The 23,520-nt window shown below is 37.3% G+C and overlaps 1 protein-coding gene across 3 annotated transcripts in view; it reads right to left on the bottom strand.

Moving 5' to 3' along the window:
- The window catches only part of phip (pleckstrin homology domain interacting protein), a 58,787-nt gene that overhangs the window by 19,421 nt on the left and 15,846 nt on the right, over positions 1–23,520 (bottom strand). For all 3 annotated transcript variants that reach the window (XM_067445873.1, XM_067445875.1, XM_067445874.1), the window contains exons 11-23: positions 21,960–22,060; positions 19,353–19,393; positions 13,234–13,332; positions 12,587–12,743; positions 12,367–12,501; positions 12,068–12,196; positions 10,562–10,787; positions 10,311–10,430; positions 9,234–9,417; positions 8,901–9,006; positions 2,887–3,018; positions 1,593–1,684; positions 1,262–1,475 (exon numbers count right to left, since the gene is read on the bottom strand). In XM_067445873.1, the coding sequence (XP_067301974.1) occupies positions 1,262–1,475; positions 1,593–1,684; positions 2,887–3,018; positions 8,901–9,006; positions 9,234–9,417; positions 10,311–10,430; positions 10,562–10,787; positions 12,068–12,196; positions 12,367–12,501; positions 12,587–12,743; positions 13,234–13,332; positions 19,353–19,393; positions 21,960–22,060 (1,736 nt within the window). The remainder of the gene's footprint in view (positions 1–1,261; positions 1,476–1,592; positions 1,685–2,886; positions 3,019–8,900; positions 9,007–9,233; positions 9,418–10,310; positions 10,431–10,561; positions 10,788–12,067; positions 12,197–12,366; positions 12,502–12,586; positions 12,744–13,233; positions 13,333–19,352; positions 19,394–21,959; positions 22,061–23,520) is intronic.

The raw sequence follows: 23,520 nt of genomic DNA, 5'->3' as shown, positions 1-23,520 counted from the left end.
TTATGTAGCAGTTTCAGCTCAGGCATGACATAAGCTTTTGCTGTCTTCTGAAGGCTTTGTGGCTTTTGTAAGAAGCCAAAAATATTGGACAGGAAGGGGAACAAGAACAAGAGTAGAGATGATCATACTAGAAATGCAGAATCCGCTGTTAAAAACAAACCATCCACCCACACATGATTTTCTCTGATTTAGATATCTGAACCTTATTGTATTCAGATTCTCAGTGTTAAGCACGATGCTATCAGAACATATTAGCTACACTGAAGTAGGTTGCTTTTACCAAAAAATCTTCTTTGGGAAAATTATACAGTTCTTAAATAACCAGGGTCGACAACCTATAGGCTACAGCACACGGAAGAGTAATTGCTGGAACGTGAGCAAAAGTAAGAGATGTGTTTGTATTTAATTAAGATAAAGAAGTACATGGCACATACAGATATACATTTAGAGCTAATCATTCATCATAGTAACACAGCTTGATTTATTAAGTTAGGAGCTGTAAATATGATTGAAGTGTGAGATTTAAATTACGCAAATAAATGAAAGCAGGAGCGCTGCACATCACGCGCACACAATAGTTACAGCTTGTTCTGCTATTTTTTGCTTAGCTTTGAGAACATTTAATTGTGTATTTCAGATATCAAGTATATAAAGCCCCATTAAACATTTTTACACATCACAATGATGGTGATGCATGTGCAAACTCTATTCATGCTGTTCATGTGTTTCGAGTTGCTCGTATCTCTTCAGCTGACACGCAAACTGCCACAAATTAAACTTGTTCAAAGACGCATCCTGAATTATATTACCAGTGCTTATGCCGCTCTCTCGCAATGCTGTCTTTGATATTGAAATTAGCAGAAAATGAAAGTTAAAGAATGACACACATCCATGTGTTTTACCGTGAAATGAGAGTTCCGTGCCTTTATTAAAATCAACACATTAATGATTAACCTTTCATCTACTCGCAATTTTTGGAATGTTACTTTTTATTACTTTACCCACCTGATCCCGAGGATATAACCCCAATCCTTGCATACTTCTCTTTATGAGTCCTTACACAAAAATGGTCTGACGTGACCGTGTGTAGTTAAATGGACTAATCGAAGCTTGATGTATTTTTTTTTTTTTAGAGTAACTCAATGAATCGCTTCAGCCCTAGTGGGCAAATTCAAAAAACTAATAAACTTTAAGTGTTTAAAGGGAGTTTAATTTCTAAAAGTGTCCATGTAAAAAAAAACACAAAGTCAACACCACTGACCTTGCGTTTCTCCTTTGGCTTCTTCTTCTTTGGTAGGGCTCCATCTTTGTCCTGCTTTTCTTTCCTCCTCTCCTTCTTGGAGTCTTTTTTCTTCTCTCCATCTTCTTCCGAGCTGCTGGCATTCTTCTTTTTTTTCTTCACGGTGTTCTTCTTGGGCGGTTCGAGGTTTATGCCAGCATCTGCTGTCCAGTCTGAGTAATCACTGGAGTAATCGCTGTAAATGTAAACAGACCCAGCATATATGTGTGGATCTGGCTGATGTATGTGTATAAGGACTATGTCTGATATACAGCACCTTGTCATATGAAGTTTGAGGGTAATGAACATTTACCTGGAGCTGCTGTTATCATCAGGCCAGGGTTCTTTTTCCTCTTTCTCTTCATCTGATGATTCTCTGCTTGGAAGTCTTGCTTCCATCTCTCCCTACAAAAACCAACAGGCACAAAGAGACTTAGCAAAAATCATTTTATAGATCAGTATTTTCTTTTTTTGCTGATTTAGGAAAAAAAGAATAAAATGTTCACAAACAAGCCTGTTCACAGTGAATCATGATTTTACTAAAAGCAGGAGAGCACAACATATTCACAAACAATGATTTCTTCCCCTTTCTGACATCAAACATTCATGAAATCAGAATGAATGTTGTCCAAACTGACCACTGACTGCTTTTTTTTTTTTTTTAAACAATGGATATTTAGAGTACAATATTTCTGATGCAGTATGAAGGACAATTTTATGCATGTTTTTCATGGTGAAAATTATGATTTGGTTTTAGTTGGCACTTACACTGCAGTGCACAGTATGAACTCGTTCTATAGATTGAGAAACCTGTTATGGATGCTACACTGACACTACAAATGGACCACTAACACTTCTAACAGGGATTTTAACACTACAGATGGAACAATAACACTTCAGACACAACGACAATTAAAAGACAATCCCCACAGTAAATTAAACAATTTAATTTTTATATGTTCAAGTCAACATGAACTCATATTTGACCCTAAGTACTTGCGTAACACACATTCCTGTATAGTGAATGATTAATATATTGTCTAATACATTGTCTTTTAACAAAAGGTATTAACTTGCGCCGCCTCTGAAATTACTTTCCTTTTCGATCCGTGTCACCAGGTGTAGTTTTCAACCACCCGTCATACAGAAACCACTTTTTATGATTCAATCCCTGATGAAAGTCAAATATAGTACATACATTCTGTTTCTCTCTTAAATAGTCCATATGTACACTACTGTTCAACCGTATTTTTTTTCTTTCTGAAAGATACTTATACTTTTATTCTGCAAAGATGCATAAAACGGAATATAAAGTGACAGTAAAAGACTTTTACACTGTTCATTGGAACTTTATTTACTTTGGGGGGAAAAAGTCTCCCATTTTTCAAAATATATTAAGCAGCACAAGTTTTTTCAACAGGATTACACTAAAAATGAAGACTGGAATAATGGCTTCTGAAAATTCCTTGCAAGGAATAAATTATATTTTAAAATATGTTAAAATCAAAAACTTTTCACTGTTTTTGATCAAATAAAAGCAGCCTATCATGGGTGGTGACATTGATTTTACTTCTCCTTAAAAGGGACATTGCATGTTTTGACAGTACCTCAGAGGCACTGTGTTCTTCCTCGTTGGGTTCACTCTGTCGACTCGTTTCCTCCACTGCCAAACGGGTATGGTAGTTATGCTGGTTACCCTGGTAACGGCGCCCGTCCTCCACAGCACTTTCTACAGCATGCTGGGTATAAGAAAAGATATAAAAAAAACTTTAGTACACATACTTCCGTGCTTAACATTATGCAACAGCCGTACTCCAAAATGGATTTAACAATTTATTTTCTAAATTATACAAACAATACCCTATAATGACAACATGAAAGAAGTTTGTTTGAAATCATTGCAAATTTATTAACAAAGATTACATGTACAAAAGTATTCACAGCCTCTACTTAGTACTTTGTTGAAGCACTTTTGGCACCAATTACAGCCTCAAGTATTTTTGAGTATGAAGCCACTTGCTTGTCAAGTATTTATTTTTGGGCAATTTCTCCTATTCTTCTTTGCAGGACCTCTCAAGCTCCATCAGCTTGGATGAAGAACGTCAGTACACAGCCATTTTCAGATCTCTCCAGAGATGTTCAAGCGGGGCAAGTCTAGACTCTGGCTCTGGACTCTGGACTAATTCAACATGTCATCCACAGACTTGGCTGTGTGCTTAATGGCGTTATCCTGTTGGAAGATGAACCTTTGCCCCAGTCTGAGGTCCAGAGCGCTCTAGAGCAGGTTTTCATCAAGGATGTCTCTGTACATTGCTGCATTTATCTTTCCCTTCGATCCTGACTAGTCTCCCAGGTTCTGCCATTGAAAAACATCCCCACAGCATGGTACTGCCACCATAATGCTTCACTGTAAAGAAGGTTTTGTCCAGGTGATGAGTGGTGCATGGTTTCCTCCAGACATGAGGCTTGCCATTCAGGCCAAAGAGATCAGTCTTTGTTTCATCAGACCAGAGAGTTTTGTTTCTTATGGGTCCTGCACACTGTGCGATTTTTCAAAATCCTTTGCGAATGCTGCTTGTCAGACTGTACGAACATGATCCCGATGTAAGCCATGTCACACTTTAAGATCTCAGTTGTCATTAATGTCAGATTGTACGATAGTCAAGCCGCGCTAAAAACGGATGCATGTAAGGAAACTCATCAGGTGTTTTTTTCATCAATGAATGATGTGTTCGGTGACAGTGAGCTGCATTACACGCGGGACTGAAATGTTGGCTACAAAGAAATCTCTAGCTCTCGTTTTGGTCATAGTTTGTCTTGAAAAACCGAGATATTTGAGGGACGTCATAGGAGAAGTCATCTGACACTGCCAGAATTTCAGAGGTAAAATCTGATCACAGCGTTCATTAATCGGCTGCCGATCGTTACATGTCAAAATAACGATCAAAGAAGTTAGATTTCAGCCTAGGATCAGAGGAATCTTTTAGGATTTGCAAAATTTGTCTCAGATGGCCAAATCGTGAAGAAAAAAATAAATAAAAATTCGCACAGTGTGCACCCGGCTTTATGCTCTGAGAGTCCTTCAGGTGCCTTTTGGCAAACTACAGGCAGGTTGGCATGTGCCGTCTGGCCACTCTACCATACAGGCCTGATTGGTGGAGTGCTGCAGAGATGGTTGTTTTTCTGAAAGGTTCTCCTCTCTCCTCAGAGAATTGCTGGAGATTCTTGGTCACCTCCCAGACTAGGCCTTTCTCCCCTGATCGCTCAGTTTGGCCAGGCAGCCAGTTCCAGAAAGAGTCCTTGTGGTTCTCAACTGTTTCATTCTGTTTCTATTTGCTGATGATGGAAGCGCTGTTCTTATTGGGACCTTCAATGCAGTAGAAATATTTCTGTACCATTCCCCAGATCTGTGCCTTGATACAATCCTATTTTGGAGGTCTACAGATTTTTTTTTGTGGATTTTCATAGCTTGGTTTGTGATCTGACATGCACTGTTAACTGTGGGACCTAATATAGACAGGTGTGTACCTTTCCAAATAATGTCCAATCAACTGAATTTACCACAAGTGGACTCCAATAAAGTTGTAGGAACATGAAGGATGATCACTTGAACAGGATGCACTTGAGCTATATTTTGAGTGTCACGGCAAAGGCTGTAAATACTTAAGTACATATGATTTTTTGTTTTGTTATTTTTTATTTATTTGCAAAGAGTTCAAACAAACTTCTTTCACATTGTCATCATGGGGTATTGTTTGTAGAATTGAGGAAAAAATAATGAATTTAATCAATTTTGAAATAAGGCTATAACATAACAAAATGTGGAAAAAGTGTAGCGCTTGGAATACTTGCTCCAGACTGCAATTTTTTGAGAATGTGCAAGTTAAAATTTGACCTGGTCACATTTGTGGGAGTCACACTCTCAATTGGTATCTGCCTAGTAGTGTAATGCCAGTATCAGCAGCTGCTGCTTAAAGTCCCTATTTTCAGTGCAGAAGCTGTGCGTAAGCAGCATGCATCCATTGTGCTTTCACACGGTATCATTTGTTGCGCGTAGCTGAACCATAGTGTGTGTACTGCAAATAAAGGTGTGTATGGAACCACCTCCCCAGTGAGCTGAAAGCAGTACAGAGCCTGGACCATTTTAAAGCAGAACTGAAGACTTTTCTGTTCAAAAAGGCTTTTATGTGTTGATTGTTTTTATTATTCTATATTTTTACTTTTCATTCATTTTTGTTATTTTTCCCTTGTAGCACTTTGAGATTCTTCAGAATGAAAAGTGTGTTATAAATAAGATCTATTATTATTATTATCGTCCATTGTCACCTTTCTGTTCTTCTCTGACCCCTGTCTGTCACATGCTTTGATTTATGATGCAATTACAGGTCTGTGCAAAACATTTGCAATATTTTTAGAAATAAAAAACTATTGTGAAATGACAGCGTTTCCATTAACCAATGTTATGCAACTGAAACTTATTTTTTTCCTCTCATGATAAGTTATTTAAAAAATGATGCCACATATGGTGTGGTATGTTAGATTTGTGTATATCCCATCCACTGCACTGTCCATTATTTTTAAAGGAAGGAGACGAGTGTGTTATCCAAGCATTAATGGTAAGGAAAGCCCCTTACACTTGAGCGTATGAGGTGTTTGTGTGTTTCTTCCTTATACCTGCTTCAAGGTCTTCATGATAATGTGGCATTTCTGTGTTCAGAATCCAGTATTCATGCAATTCTATAGTCTATTATGAGTTTAATAAAGAACTCCATCTCGTCTTCTGTCCAAACACACAGTGTATCTGTAAAGAATTATCCACTTTTATGTAATTCAGGTGACCCGTAAATGCGGAAAAACGGTTTCCATTGCAGGTTTGCGTAAAAAGTCCTTTTTCGAATTGAAAAACCACCTCATGCATGCATTAAAAAATTGTACGACGTATGGGAGTTATGATTCCATTGGGCGTATTTTCAATTTTCAATTTGGACAATTTGAAGGGTAAAGGAAATCCAGCTAGTGTTCCCCTCCCAGCTAGTGTTCCCCTCCCCCTCACACATATGCATATAACATGCTGTATATAGATAGTTTACATGATAAAAGTAATCTTAAACTTAAAGTTTAGGTATGCCTCTAGCTTTAATAATTAAAACAGGCCTTGTTTAGGCCTGTAGTTTAGGCAAATATGTGTTTTTTTTTTGTGTTTTTTTCACAGAGCTGAATGTCGTATGGTGATCTGAAACAAACACACTTCACTTGCATGATTTTATGGTGAAATATGTTATTTTTCATGTAACATGAACAATATACTCTTTTCATGATCTATAACCCTTATTCAGTCATAATTGTAATATGTCGTTAGCTGGACTGTCGTGCTTGTGTTCTATAGAGTTATTCATGAGAACGGTTTGATCGATATCTCTAATCTTGTCATAATTGTAATATGTCGTTAGTTGGACTGTCGGCTCGTGCTATAGAGTTGTTCATGAGAACAGTTTGTAGTGATCACAAAATCACAAACTGTTCTCATGAACAACTAGATAGATAGATATTATCTAATAACAATACACATTAAAAAAATATATAAAAAAATACAAACAAGCAGCATACCCCCCCCACCCCCCCAATGTTCAAACCAAATCTACGCCCTTGTCGCACTTTTCATCAGCATGCAATGATAAATCCCACGTTGTAGCAAATAAGTGTGACCAAATCATGTGCTGGAGGGACCAGCTGAGAAAGTTGGCAGCACCAGTGCAACAAGTGGAAAGTTAGTCTGGAGCCCCGAATTTGCATGTTAAACAGCAACAATGGCTTTAGCAACACGTCATCAAGATACAGTTAGATGGATATTAAGGTTTGGAGGCGTTTGATGCTGCACACATACAACACGCAGTATTTCATCTAGGGCTGAAACAATTCATCTAGTAACTCGAGTTAATCAAATAAAATAAAAAATCCTTGAGGCAAAATCCTCTGCCTCTATGCTTTGTTTAGTCAATTTAACTACAGACGGATGTCGCAGAAAGACATTTCTGTGTAAGGACTCGGAGTATGAGCGGATTGCAGTTATATCCGCGGTTCAGGTGGGTAAACATCCCAAAAATTGCAGGTGGATGAGAGAAATCATAATGTGTTGATCTGAATAAAGACACAGAACTTTCATTTCACAGTAAAACGCAATGAATGCTTTTACGTCGTTCTTTAACTTTCGTTTTCATTTCATGTCGAGATCAAAGACCGCAATGCGAGAGAGAGTGGCATCAGCACTGGCAATATAATTTAGTCTCGCTATTTTTAAATAAAGACAATTGTGTGTTGAGCTTCAGGATGCGACTCTGAACATTTAAGTTTCATTTGCGGCAGTTCACGTATCAACTAAGGAGATACGAGCAACTCCAAAAACATGAACGCGATGGAGTTTGCAGCTTTGTACATAGATCATCACCGATTATGACGTGTGCCAAATCTTTAATGAGACTTATACTTGATAATATCTTCGAAATACACCATTAAATGTTCTCAACGCTAGGCACAACAAACATCAGAAGCTGTAAAGTGTGTGTGTGTGTGTTTGTGTGTGTGTGTGTGTGTGTGTGTTTGTGATGAGTAGCGCTCGTGCTTTCAGAGCTGCCTGCTTTCATTGATTTGTGTAATTTAAATATCACACTTTAATCATATTTATAGCTACTAACTTAATAAAACAAGCTGTGTTACAATGATGAATGATTAGCTCAAAATGCAGATTTGTAGCCCGTATTTGATGTACTTTGTCTGAATTGAATACAAACACATATCTTGCGTTTGCTCACGCTCCAGCAGTTACTCCTCCCTGTGATGTATAGGTTGTCAACCCTGGTTTAGGTTAAGAAATTAAATTTTGTTTGTTTAAAGCAAACAACTTTAGTGTAGCTAATATGTGACGATAACAAATCGCTTAACACAGAGGATTTGAAGTTGTGACAATCGGGTGCGGGTGGATGGCTTGTTTTTAACAGCTGATTCTGTGACGTTAGTGCTGATCCGCGCATCTCTTTTTCTCCTATTTCAAGTTACCCTGTCCAATGTTTTTTGCTTCTTACAAAAGCCACAAAGCCTTCAGAAGACTGTAAAGGCTTATGTCATGCCTGAGCTGAAACATGAAAGTTAAGTTTCACCACATAAATGAAATTTTTAGGCATTATTGTTATTTATATTAGGAATATTATTTTGGTTTATTGGTTGTAGGTTTAGTTTTAGATTAAACTATGTTTACCTTTTTAAAGTATTTTGAAATAGATTTTTATATAATATAATATGGTAATTGTATGCATTAAAAGTTTCACAGTTATTAATGTATGCAATTTCAGCAATAAAACTTAATTTTTCTAAAAAGAAAACAAATTAGTTGTTAATTTTAAGATACATGTCTTATTTTCTCTTATATATTTAATATTGCTCTTTAATAAAGAAAATTTTTATTATTATCTGATTAATCGATCGATTAAGTGCTAGATTAATCAAGTACAAAAATAAACGATAGCTGCAGCTCTAATTTCATCCAAACTCTCACTAATCAATTAGAGAGGATTAGTTTATCTACATTAATACATTTTCAAATTTATGATCAGATATAGCGATTTACCCGGTTTTCTCTGTGGTACTGGCTGTGTAAGCTGCGTCTCCTCCTCTCTGATCTGTAGATGTTGATCTCCTCCTCCCCTTTAGCTGTACGCCAGGTCTCCTGCTTACTACATTCGCAAACAGACACACAGAAATGTCACAAACAGCTCATCTATGTCTAACTGGGACAAACTGTATTATATTGTATAAAACAACAGAAAGAACAATTGAATAGCAGGTATCAAAGCATTACCAATAACAGTAATTTAACAGTTTAAATTAGGTTTTAAAAGCCAGATTTGCAGTGATGTGGTCAGACTTTTGGTCATATTGTATTTGAGTGTGTGTGCTTTACCAAGCTATGGCTGGTGATAGTTCAGGAACTAGGACCCGTCGACTCCACGCCACCAGGTCTCTCTCAGTAGCGATCTCACTGCGAGGTGCATTACTGTGCATCTGCCGAACACCTTCGATCTGTCCACTCCGTCTCAGACCCACGTTAGGTGGAGAAGAGACTTCTGTAGGAGAACTGACAGATCCTACGCACACAAACCAGACATGCAACCCGCATCAGCATTATTTTCAACAGAATTCCAATCACCACCCACCGGTTTATAGAGATCATCTGATGACATTTTTATACTTTACAGTAGAGATAACTTTTCCTTGCTCATTGGGAGGTTTGTACGGCATTATTAATTGTAAAGCTTTGGAAAAAAATATTGACTGTGAAAAATACATGCTTTCCATGGTTTTAACTTTTGAAGTCTTACATTCAGTTATTTTTTTAAACTGTCAAACATTATTTTTTTATGTTTTCCTTCCTTATGTAATGTATTTGGTTTTTGTGCATGTATACAATCTGCAAAGTTACAAAGCTTATAGTCTAGGGATTTATTCTAGCAGAGCAAAAGGATTTTCAGATTTTCCGAAAAAGGATGAAATTAGGAATCAGAGGTTAAGATTCATTTATAAAACTGGTTTTAAGCAGTACAACCCAAACGCTTGCTTGTACACAGTGCATTTTACAGAGGACCAACAAGACATTTACTGTGTGCTTGAGGTTGCTTAAAGCCTTGAAAGCTAAAGCTCACGGTTGTGGTAAGGGGCATTACGACACACACTTGAGGCTTTTGGCCAATCAAAAAGCAATGGGCCTGCTGGCCAATTAAAGCACTCTGAGCATTTCGTAAGAAGGGGTTCGTTGTGCACCTGGATATATGTACATTAGGGATGCCTCAATTCTCAATATAATATTGAAATGTTCGGTACTGCATTCACGGTTCAATACGTGCTTGTGAATTGCGTTTTTAATTTTTTTGGTTTTGCATTTATTTTTATTTCTCTCCATTTGAAATATTTCTCTCTAACTGGTATTAATATCGGTTGGCGTGCTTAAAAAAAATCTAACTAAAAAAACTGTATGCATTACCTCTATTGGCTCTTGTATCAGACCCCAGTCTCTGGTCCTGCTCTTGCTGTAGTCTCTGGATCATATTATCAAGAGGACTCGAGCCTTCTGCAGCCTGCTGACTAACCACCTGATTCAACCCTGAGTGAGGAAATTAGAAACAAATGCAGAGACATTTGAGCACCTTATTAGTGTTCAGTGACAGATTGTAGTTGTATGTTTGTGAAAGCTGTGATTATAAACAAGTGTCAAAAATTAATTGCGTTTCTTACCCGATGACGTGAGTCCCATCTGGGGTATGAGCTGCTCCTCCCTGCAGTTCTCTCTGCCAGGAACCAGTCTCTGGTATCGTGGAGGGTGAGGGTTCCCATCCACATCCACCAGGAACGGTGGAGGCATGAGGTGGGGTGCTTGCTGGGTCTGTTCATCCAGCACAAAGTTATGGGCATCACGGATCAGCGGCCGATAATCAGTGTGGAAGAACATCTGATCTGCTATCTGAAGAACAGATCAATAGATACATTTAGAGTAAATACACATAGACTAAAACTTAATAAAGACAAACAGACAGAAGCTGTATATTAACATCATATCAGTTACAGATATTAAAGTTTTTTTTTTTAAATTTCGGTATTGGACAATATTGCATTCTCATTTCCCCTATTTTCTGTCACCGAACACTCGCTTAATTTTTCAAAACAATCATTTAATAACACTGTTAAATATAATCTCTTCAAATCCCACATTGAATATATATTATCATACTTTTCATTATAACTTCTACATTTACTTGTAGCATTTAAAACAATAGGTTTTTTTGGTTTAGAAAATATCGGCCTGAATTTTTTGCATTCCGCATTTCTGCGATAAACACTACGTATACTTTGCAGTGTTGTTATTGTTAACTAAAATTAATTTAGAAATTTGAAAAACTTGTTTTGGTATTTGAAAGCTAAAACAATTAGATGGGAAAAGAAAACTTAAAACTAAATTTGACCAAAAAAAGTGTTACCTTGGAAACTAACTTGAATTTAAAGCTAGATTACTAAAACCAGAATTAAAATGAAATCACAGATGGAACTAAAAATGAAACATGATGAGGTCATGTAACAACAATATAGCACACTATTCAATCTTTATTTATTTTATTCTGAACATAGTGTCAGAGATGGACAAAGGGCCCTATCGTACACCTGCTGCAATGCAACGCCAGGCCCGACGCAAATGTTTTTACTAGTTTCAGCCCAACGCAGTTATAAATTTCACATCCAGTGTCACGTCATTTAAATAGCAAATGCAAAAAATCTATTCGCCCATGGGCATGCTGAAAATGAGGTGTGTTCAGGCACATTGTTGGCGTGTTGCTATTTTGAGGCAACTAAAAACAACCAACAAAAACCTGGTCTAAAGTAAATAGCTCAGTATTTTTGTGTTATTTAAAGGGCGTGTTAGTAATATGTCCATATATGCGGGTGCACAACGAGCTTGCATTCTGTTTATTACACACACACAGGGACGCACAGCAGCACACAAACATTATTAAATATTAAAATAAAAGGATTACTTTGGAGAAGCATTTAGTCATACCGCATACAAAATTCTGCCATGAAAGGGAATGGGAGATGAGACTGATTGGTTTATTGCACGTTAAGCCCAAAACACACCCATGAATCATTAAAAGACTATGTACAACCCTTGTGCCTGGCGCGCCAAACATTTTTTTTAGCTTTAGACCATGTGCTCAGATCGTTTAAGTAGGGCCTATAGGCTTTCAGTACCTTGTCGTATCTGCTGCTAGAGCCAAAGCCGAAGATGAGCAAGTGACCGTGAGAGTCAGTGCAAGCAAAGTGCTGCCCGTCTGGAGAACACTTACAGTCAAAGACTGCACCGTGGCCCTGACCCTCGATCTACACACAAACACACACATCAAAATAGAGAAACACAGTCTGTGACACAAAATGAACACCAATAAATCAATAGTGTACCGTTAATAAGTTAATTGTATTTATACGCATATTAACTTTGGTCAAACATGTGATAGGATCTGGTGAAAGAAATGGGAGTGTAGCTGATTTACCATGTTGAAGTAAGAGCGTATTTTGACTCCTCTTGCCAGATCCCAGACGATGGCATTCCCATCGTGACCAGCAGAGAAAAGCACTCTCGAATCAAATGGATGTGGCTCCAACACAAACACCTCATCCTCGTGGCCCTGTGGGTGAAGGCCCATGATGACAACATGATTCATCACATATTGTCTCTTTACAATCATTCTGGAGAAATCGTCACTCTCTTACCATCAATACATGAATAAGGTTCCCCGTATAAGAGTTCCACACTTTCAATGTCAAGTTGTTCGCAGCTGTGATGACTGTGTTGTCATTGCAATCCCAGGCCACCATAGTCACCTTCAGTTTCGTAACTTTGTCCTCTAAAGGTGGAGGGTTGTACTTGCTAAAAAAGATAGAACATAAACATTTTTAAAAGAACAAATAGGAATGACATTTCTAACTTTGTTTTGCAGAGACAAACTAATATACAGAAAGACAATGTTTTTTCTTAACTGACATTCTGGGATTCAAAATTGTAATTTAAAGCTGGAATTAAGTGGAAAGCTGAAATATATTCCAGTTTTAAATTTAATGTGGCATTCCAGAATTTACATTTTTCAAAGTTATGGCTGGAATGGCATTTGTTTACTAATTGTTTTATATTGTTTTATTAAGCCAAGAAGATAATCAGCTTTCCAGATTGATGATTGAATGGTGATTCTGTTGTTGGCTTTGCAGTGTTGCAGTGGCTTCTGTGTGGTCAGAATCAATTGACCTTGCAGGACTCCAAAGTAATTATGTTGCTAACGACCAATTGTTTAGCAAAGAAAATGTAACATTAATGCACAATTAATAGAGCCATACTTTTAAACAGTGATTAATGTTTATTGTACCCAGGCAATTTTGTGGCCATGTCCAGGAGAATGCTCCGCCAGTCTTGCTGCTGCAGCTGCCATATCCGTGCTGTGCCATCTCTACTGCCACTCACAAACCTACACACAAATTTATGGATTTAGGTATATGTCCAAAAATATAATCAAAAAGAATTAATACTTGGGAAAAGGAATGAATGAATGAATGAATGAATGAATGAATGAATGAATGAATGAATGAATGAATGAAGCAAACTGTAATATTTTTTGTAATAAACTGTAATAAGGAAATGTATGTAAGATTGTGGCCCAAACTGGTACTGCAATCACTTTCAAATGACTGTAGAGCAGAGGTGTCAAAAGTACTCGCATACATTACTCAAGTGGAAGTATAGATACTAGGGTTTAAAAATACTTCTGTAGAAGTTGAAGTAACAACTCAAGCTTTTTACTTAAAGGGTTACTTCAGCGATTAGCATATGGCTTTGTATCAGTAGAAACCCTGGAGAATATTCAAATTATTGTGTTTTCCCCCCTCATATCCCCCTGAGACAAGAGATTTATGCATTTTATTTCTGGAAAAATTCCTCCTATGATGCAAAATGACGATTTTTGCATCATAGGAGGAATGTTTGCCCAGAGGCTTAAGACTACAGCCAGCAGAGGGAGCTATTTCCGCATGTTTTGAATCTGCGCATGGGGGATGGGAGATTACACTCAGCTGGCAGGGAGAGCTCAGCTTGCAGACAGGATAATTTAAACGGAGCTATCGTGAGCAATGTAAGTCTTTTAACTTCTCAAATTCATTTCTATGAAAGTTAAGCTTGCAAAGGCATGAACTGAAACGCGCCAGACTGAACTCGCGTTGTGAATGTATGCCGCGAGTGTAGTCGCGATTACCTCAGCTCTCATCACTCGTGCAGTTAGTGCTCAGGGCTGTGACACTCGCGCGGTGACACTCATTATATTGAACAGACACGTTCAGTTTTTAATTGTAGTGTCTTCTCTAACTCAGTCACAGTAATGAAGTTGGTGGTGTTGGGAATGGCCTCACAGGGCAGCGAAGCATTCTGGGAATTGTAGTCTTTCATCCCCATGGGACAAAAATACATTTTCTGTCTTTTCTCAGTCTAGAAGACACCAAATTCAAAAATAATTTCACATTTCTACTGCATTGATGACCCAGTTTAAATACAGATTCATCTTCCCAGCGCTGAAGTACCCCTTTAAGTAAAAGTGTAAAAGTACTGGTTTTCAAAACTACTTAAAGTATAAAAGTAAAAGTAATGTAAGGGAAAAAATGCCATTAAAGACAAAAGCTTAGGCCACACCACAGGGGCCTAGAGTGCACTACCCCACCTCCTCAAAAAACATTTTTCTAAAGGCCATAATGACTATAATGTTATATTAAAATGTTAATGTTGAAAAATTTGGGATGCACTGGCTACCTGTTTCAGCCGCATATATACCCATTGAAAATTAATGCATTTTAGTACAATGGACATATACCATATGTGTACTGCTGAGCATTAACATGTGTTTCCTGAAGCGGAAGATATGATGACTAGTTGCCTATAAGTAATGAATAACCTTTATCGGAATGTAAATGTAGGCTACATGTGTGATCAGTGTTGCCAGATTGAGTCGACGATTTAGAGACCTACGGGCCCTGACTTTTTTACACCCTTAACCTCATACCCACTGTCGGCCGCTGACTGCTTGGTTGTCACTTTAAAAAAAATTAACAAACAAACAAATTATCCAAACATTTTTCTAAATTAACTTTAATAAAGAAACTAAACGAAATATAACTACTTGTCTTGGACATTACAAACAAAGCTGAACTATTTTAATGACTGCAGGAGTGTGTCATAAGAAGGATTGTGCAGGGCTCAAAGGTCACCAAAACTGCCAAAATAATGTGATGATATTTTATTGAAGAAGCCACTTTAAGTGCAAACAGTGCCCAATATAAGAGAATGGAAAAAGCACATAATTAACTGGCATTTCACGTGTTATACACCACTGCCAAAATGCGTAATTCATTGATACTGTACAATAATCCGCAGACAAAAAAATAACAACAATGCGCTTAGCTTTGCTCTGACAAAACTACAGTAGCCTACCCTTGTGAAGTTCATAGAACATGCACTTAGCCCAGTCAAAACTGATTCATCATTGATTCAAACCTCTTTCAGCAGCTGTTGGCGTTGCTAGTTGGAGATGTCCTGAGTGTGTGTATATTATGATACACAGGAATCATGATTATACTTATAAAGAGTCTTCGAGTCACGTTTTGAACGCGTGATTCGCGCGAACCGCGCGAAACACGCGAATCGCTCAAGTTGAAAAATCTGAACTTTGGCGGATATTCGCGCCGCGTTAACCAATGAGGAGCCTGCTTACTGCTGTCACGTGGTGAAGTGACGGATGGGAAACCCATAGGGGAACCCCGAGGCCAGAGTAATTTAAAAATACTACTCTATTGTGTCACAAAATGTACTTTTAATAGTTTTTCAGGCGAGAATGTAGTTGTTTAAAGCTCAAATATGTGATTTATTTATTAAGAGAGCTCCTATTTGAAAATTTGATCTGGTGTTTTCGGAGGTGTGAGCCCCAGGCGATCACCGGAGCTCAGCGCTCATCAACCCCGGTGAGAGCAGCCTTAACTCGGATAGTCTTTCTGCCGACTGCCGCTGCCTGGCAGAAGCCCCTCCGATGACGCGAATTCGCGTCTGTTGTGTAGGGAATGTCACACGCGAATGAAGCGAATTTGACGCGCGAATGAAGCGAATGGATTCAAAATGTTCACGCGTTCAACTTCGCGCGAATAGCGCGATTTATTCGCGTCATTCGCGTGCGGTGTGAACGCAGCATTAGGAGTAAAAAGTAGGCAGAAAAATAATTACTCCAGTAAAGTATAGATACCCAAAATTTCTACTTAAGTAAGGTAACGAAGTATTTGTACTTCGTTACTTAACACCTCTGCTGTAGAGCGATGTATCCCCCCCTCCCCCATTTTAAATACTTGTTTAAATGGCATCTTTTCATGAATGAAGGCCAGTATTACTGATATTAATACAGCTACTGTTTTTTTTTTTTACATTTATTATTAGGATTCAAAAATAAAATTTTTTTTTAATTTAAGTAAACTTAAAACAATGCTAACATAAACCCATAATAAATGTCATGTTTACTCCTGCCCTTCCTGTCTTAACAGTTAGGAAATATACAGACATTTTATAACGTTATCAAAGTTATATGCAGTCTGCACTGCATAAACTATAAATTAAATAGTTAATCCTTATTGAAGCTACAAAAGTTATTTAGTCAAGAGCAGCGAGTCATTTTCTCTGTTCCCTTTGTTCTTTAACTTTACTGACAGGAAGCTTTATTGGCTGCTGTCCCTTTAAGAGCAGACAGACACACGGATCTCACTGTTTATATACTGTCTATGGATCTCGCCTCATCCTCTCACAACTTTTTTTGTTCATTTTAGACTTTATATAAATCATTTAAGATTGCTCTTATGAGGATAGTCGTTGAAGATATGCCTTGAAGCAAGTCTAAAATAAAACGTAAGCCAGCCCCTTCTGTTGAGCGCGCAGTGTTCTGAGATGATGCCGAGCGACTGCTGAATATGACGTCAGCATCAAACATATGTTGAGACGGAGACGAAAGATCTTTGATTATGTGCCCAGATATGCTAAAGCCCATATTTAAACGAACTAACGCGAACACACATAGAATTTCAATCAGAATAGGACACCTGATAGTCTGAAAAAATAATACCTAATTTGGAAAAGAATAATACCTCTGAGACCACATTTAACACTTTTAATGGCCTTAAATTGGACAGTTTTGATTTATCACTTTTTAATACTTTTTAAAACCCTGCGGACACCCTGCATGAACATGATTTCTGCCTGTGTCCTATTTTCCACCGGCTATGAGGTGAAGACCACATGTCCCAAGATGCTGCGCTCAAACTTGGCATCATCAAACTACGCCTTTGAATAGGTGCCCTCAAGTGGACGGAAAGTTACATAGTGCACATTTAATGCACTGCTTTCATTGAAGCGCACACATAAATAAGTCTCTCGCACAGAGATTGTGCTGTGCAGACACAGAAACAGAAGCACAGAAACTTTCTGTCAATGCTGTCCTGTGACTTTATTAATAAATTAACTTCACTACTGACTCGCAACATTATATTACTCAGCAAGGGGTTTGTAACGGCACTGTTTTTGAAGTTATTAAACTCAACTTCATTGCTAGTAGCTAAAGCTGCACAGATGCAGGTAATTCAGATGCATCTCTCGCTCTTTCCAATAGGCTATATGTTCAAATAATGGTATGTTACCACTACTTGATCACCGTGTCTGATTTAGAGCAGACAGAACACTAGATCTAACATAACCTTAATTTTAACTCTTCCAGTCAAATTTAGCTCTGCAAACATCAATGAAAGCTTTAATTTGTCAATGCTGGCAAGTGATCATGGTATAAGTAGCTTAATCCATGACTAGCTGTGCATTAAACTATTTATACGCATTCCACGGAAGCAAGCACCCATCGATTCGTGCTGGGTGTTTTTTTGCCAAAATGAGTTGCAATAAGAACATTTTCTAAAAATAAATAAATAAATAAATAAAATGAAGTATGGTTTGTTGGAATCAGACAATAATGAGCTTTACCTATTTGAAGTTGACAGAGTCAGTAAATTCAGTTGAGAGAAAAATCGAGTTCACGTTTTCTGAAAGTTCCTAAACAAAATCACCTATACCTAACTATACATTAAAACCCCTGGTAATAACACCACATTTAGTAAGATACAGTACAAGAACAATTAAGATTCAGTACCGCATGGATCTATTAAAATACCGTATTACACATCAGATGTTTTCCCACAACAGTTACCAAATGTTTATTTTAGACATAATGTTTGCTTGAATACTCGCCAAGACTGATATTTTGAAATACTGTAATTCTGTGTATATGTGTCTATTGGGAACATGAACAGTCTGTCATGTACACATGGTTCAGACTCATGACATCGAGAATTTGCTATGAATATTCACAAAGTTGGAATGCTGCGCTTTGGCCGACAAGTGCATTTTTCAAGAACAAAGGAACGGTACGAGAGCTTAACTTATTTTTGTGAAAACCTGAAATTTGACTAAAAAAAGTTTTGTCTGTAGCTTGAAATTAGCCAGTGCGAATTCCTTCTCATCTAAATCTTAATATATTATGCAATTTTGATTATCAAGTAAATGTATTTTGGGATGTTTAGATATTTTTGCTGAAAAACAAGACAAAAATAATGACAAAGATCTTTTCTTTGTACAGTCTACAAAGCAGTGGCATAGCATTAATGTGAATTAAAGACAAAAATTGCATTACACTGCAAGGTAGAGGGGTTGTGTGACTAACTGATAAGTTTGCATAAACATAGGAGTGCATTACTCTATGAGGTAGGACGGGTCTCAAAATGAGTCAGAGTGTTATTCCATTAAATAAGCCTGCACCTAGTAACACACAATGCACACATAATCTACTCAGTTGTGGCATGGACATCTTTTTGACAGTATACTCTTCTGCAGTTCTATTGATTTGTGAGATTTCTTCCCTTCTTATATATGCAACACTGCATGCTGTCTCCTCTGGTAAAAAGAATCTGTGCATGTGAACATCCATCTTTTTAATTCCTTAGGGACCTGTTACAGACCTCTCCATCCTACAATTCTCCTTCCCTCTCCTTTTCTCCCTCTTCTCCTGTCACACTCTCTATTTCCCCTTCCCCCAATGCAAAAACATTTCCTCATTAAAATAGAGCGAGTGAGGAACATAAAAGAGATTGCAGAGACTGAATAAAGAATTGGTGTGTGTGGGTAACTGTCATATGCCTGTTGTTTAAGTAGAAAGACATTTCACGCACCAAAATTCTTGTACAACGTGTATCGTAGGCATCTTACATGTTTGTGTATGATGGGAACAAGGGTATTTTTTCTGCTGACAACATCACCTCATAAAAATTATAAGAACCCCCACATCCCATTAATCCAACAAACCTGGCATACAAACACACACTCTCTCAAATCTACACATGTACACAGATAAATGGAGCTAGTGTTGCTCACCTATCTCCACTATGGGAGAACTGGATGCTGTCGACTTTATCCTGAGGAAAAAGATGAAGTCATTAAAAAACATGAGGGGAACCTCAAAACAATAATGTATTCCTGCAACAGTAAAGCCAGAAAAGAGAATGAAAACGAGATGCTTTAAAACAATAGATCAATATTGTATGCATTAATATTGAGAATTTCTTTTTTAGGGGAACACTATTATATATATATATACAGTGCCTTGCGAAAGTATTCGGCCCCCTTGAACTTTGCGACCTTTTGCCACATTTCAGGCTTCAAACATAAATAGATATAAAACTGTAATTTTTTGTGAAGAATCAACAACAAGTGGGACACAATCATGAAGTGGAACGAAATTTATTGGATTTTTCAAACGGCCCCCTTAAGTTAATAATTTGTAGCGCCACCTTTTGCTGCGATTACAGCTGTAAGTCGCTTGGGGTATGTCTGTATCAGTTTTGCACATCGAGAGACTCCATCAGGTTTTCTTCCAGAATGGTCCTGTATTTGGCTCCATCCATCTTCCCATCAATTTTAACCATCTTCCCTGTCCCTGCTAAAGAAAAGCAGGCCCAAACTATGATGCTGCCACCACCATGTTTGACAGTGGGGATGGTGTGTTCAGGGTGTTGCTTTTACGCCAAATATAATGTTTTGCATTGTTGCCAAAAAGTTCAATTTTGGTTTCATCTGACCAGAGCACCTTCTTCCACATGTTTGGTGTGTCTCCCAGGTGGCTTGTGGCAAACTTTAAACAACACTTTTTATGGATATCTTTAAAAAATGGCTTTCTTCTTGCCACTCTTCCATAAAGGCCAGATTTGTGCAGTATACGACTAATTGTTGTCCTATGGACAGAGTCTCCCACCTCAGCTGTAGATCTCTGCAGTTCATCCAGAGTGATCATAGGCCTCTTGGCTGCATCTCTGATCAGTCTTCTCCTTGTATGAGCTGAAAGTTTAGAGGGACGGCCAGGTCTTGGTAGATTTGCAGTGGTCTGATACTCCTTCCATTTCAATATTATCGCTTGCACAGTGCTCCTTGGGATGTTTAAAGCTTGGGAAATCTTTTTGCATCCAAATCCGGCTTTAAACTTCTCCACAACAGTATCTTGGACCTGCTTGGTGTGTTCCTTGTTCTTCATGATGCTCTCTGCGCTTTAAACGGATCTCTGAGACCATCACAGTGCAGGTGCATTTATACGGAGACTTGATTACACACCGGTGGATTTTATTTATCATCATTAGTCCTTTAGGTAAACATTGGATCATTCAGACATCCTCACTGAACTTCTGAAAAGCGTTTGCTGCACTGAAAGTAAAGGGGCCGAATAATTTTGCACGCCCAATTTTTCAGTTTTTGATTTGTTAAAAAAAGTTTGAAATATCCAATACATTTCATTCGACTTTATGATTGTGTGCCACTTGTTGTTGATTCTTCACCAAAAATTACAGTTTTATGTACACACACCCATTTGGGGGTTGTAGAACTGTATTACATAACAGTTGTAACATGCTGAAATTAATTATCTTATATCAAATTTAAATATTATATTAGACCATTATGAAATATAATAGTATATAAGCAGTTTATTATGTGACCCTGAACGAAAAGAAAATTTGAAAATGAGAATTATTTTTAATTATCATCTCAAAGCTGAATGAATAAGCGTTACATTGATGTATGGTTTGTTAGGTGAATATTTTAACTATTTGAAAATATGAAATCTGAGGGTGTAAAAAATGTAAATATTACAAAAATCTGAAGTCCTTAGCCATGCATATTACTACTAATAATAATTTTGTATTTATATTTACGGTAGAAAATTTACAAAATATCATCATGGAACATGACCTTTACTTAATATCCTAATGATTTTTGGCATTAAAAAAAATCTATCACTTTGACCCATACAATGTATTGTTGGCTAGTGCCACAAATATACACGTGTGACTTGACAGGTTTGTGTGGTCCAGGGTCACATATACATATATTAGAATTATATAGTATATTACATTAGTATAATATTAATAATTTTGTGTTCACATTTTTGTCTCACTTGGTAGCAGAGACACTGAACAGTGTGCTAAAAAATGTCACAAACACAGATTCAAACTTGGGCCATTTGTAAATGGTAAATGGACTGCATTTATATAGCGCTTTTAACAGACACTATGGCCATCCAAAGCGCTTTACATTTTTTTGCCTCACATTCACCCATTCATACACCGACGGCGATGTCAGCCATGTAAGGCACCATCCAGCTCGTGGGGAGCAGCAGGGGTTAGGTATCTTGCTCATGGACACCTCGACACTTGGTCAGGTGGAACCAGGGATCGAACCACCAACCTTCCGGTTAATAGACAACCTACATGAACCACTGAGCCACTGCCGCCCCAAATTTGTGCACAAAATAATAATAATAATAATAATAATAATAATAATAAAAATAATAATAATAATAATAATAATAATAATAATAATAATAATAATAATTCAATATGCATGCTATACCATTAACTTTTTCAAAATCTAAATTACATTTTTGTTTATTAAGGTATAAATAGTCACAAAATGCAAATCAAACGCATTACATACAGTGTGAGACTCCAGCTCAGATATCTTCTCTGGTTGTCCACCTCCAAAGTAATAAACCCTAATGATGTGATCAGTGCTGCCTGTCGCAAGGAACATCCCACCTGAAATATCATCAAAAATCACTTAGCATTTCATAAATTACAATCAATAACACAGCATCAATGTGTATACAAATCATAACAAAAAACCCTCATTAACAAAAGCTTTGTCATCATTTTCATGCAGAGGGAATCTCATAAATATATGCAATAACCACAATATGGTGTTAATGAACAAGAACTCAGCCAGTTTTCAGACTGTGTAATACCAAAGAAATTTAGAGGAAAGAACTAGAATATGTGTATGCATGTCTCTCTTGGTGAATGCCAGTGGAGTGTTTCTTTTCTTCAGTAATGTGTGTTTGAAGAGCTCCTGCAGCGCTGAACACTCTCTTTTTAAAAAGTCTGTGATATCTGTCTGACAACAAGATATTTATAGCCTCACTTTGCAGAAAATGTTTAAGCCAAAACGATCCGCTGTCACTCCATAATCTGCTTATAAGCTTTCAGAACAATGAAAACATGGGAATAGTCACTTAATATTACATTTCTATGTAAGCACACACATTCATATAATCATAGGCATGAATCTTAAATATTATGGATGGCAAATGACAACAATTTGTAGTTGAATTACATGATTTGCAGGTGAAATAATCAAATTAACTGCAAATAATCATAAATATTTGGATAGAAAAGCCCACAAATTAAGGTAATAATGTCAAACAAAAGCACTGAAAAAAATCATCTTAGAAGATAATCTTGTTTGTTTTATTTCCATATTATTATTGAGCTTAATTCTATCACTTGCCAACTGTCCACAGCAATACATTTAATCAAATTTGTCAATCTGTCCAAAAAAAGATGTAGGGGCCATTCACACAGGAGTGTGCATTTCATTAACAGCCCTAATAAATATAGATTTTCTCAATTCATACACAAGTAGGGATGGGTATCGTTAAGGTTTTATCGGTATTACTACGCTCACCTGCACCCTGCTTATCGGTCCGGTACTTTAACGGTATTCTTCTAGTTATCAAATGTAAAACAACACTGCATAGTTTATAATAATTAGCCTAAATGAATGCTTATTAAAGCTGAAGTTATTCATTCAAGAGCTGTGAGTGATTTTCTCTTTGCATTTGGTTGTTTAATTCGCAGTAATTCGTCAGCATGTCTATTCACACTGCTGCCTCTTTAAGACAGATGTTCAGATCTATAGGCGACTGATAATAGGCAGATGCACTACATTTTGTCCCGACTACATCCATAATAACTACGTCCATTTTAGACACAAACTGTGTTGTGTTTACAGGCTCTCCAAGCCGGTCATTTTGACATAGATGTTTGTGTACATTTGATCGTTTAGACGCGAGTGTGAAACCGAAAGTGTAATTTGCTTGTCTCGTTGCGGGCTGTTTCAGAACGTGCGCGCCGACTTGGGAACAATCTCTTGTGCACATTTTTGTGCTTTTAATCGCTCTTTATTATTAAACACGTGCCACAATTTACCAACAGTAGCT

The sequence above is a fragment of the Pseudorasbora parva genome, chromosome 6 (genome assembly GCF_024679245.1).
Source record: "Pseudorasbora parva isolate DD20220531a chromosome 6, ASM2467924v1, whole genome shotgun sequence".
Classification (NCBI taxonomy): Eukaryota; Metazoa; Chordata; class Actinopteri; order Cypriniformes; family Gobionidae; genus Pseudorasbora; species Pseudorasbora parva.
This window is presented reverse-complemented; position numbering and strand designations above follow the sequence as displayed.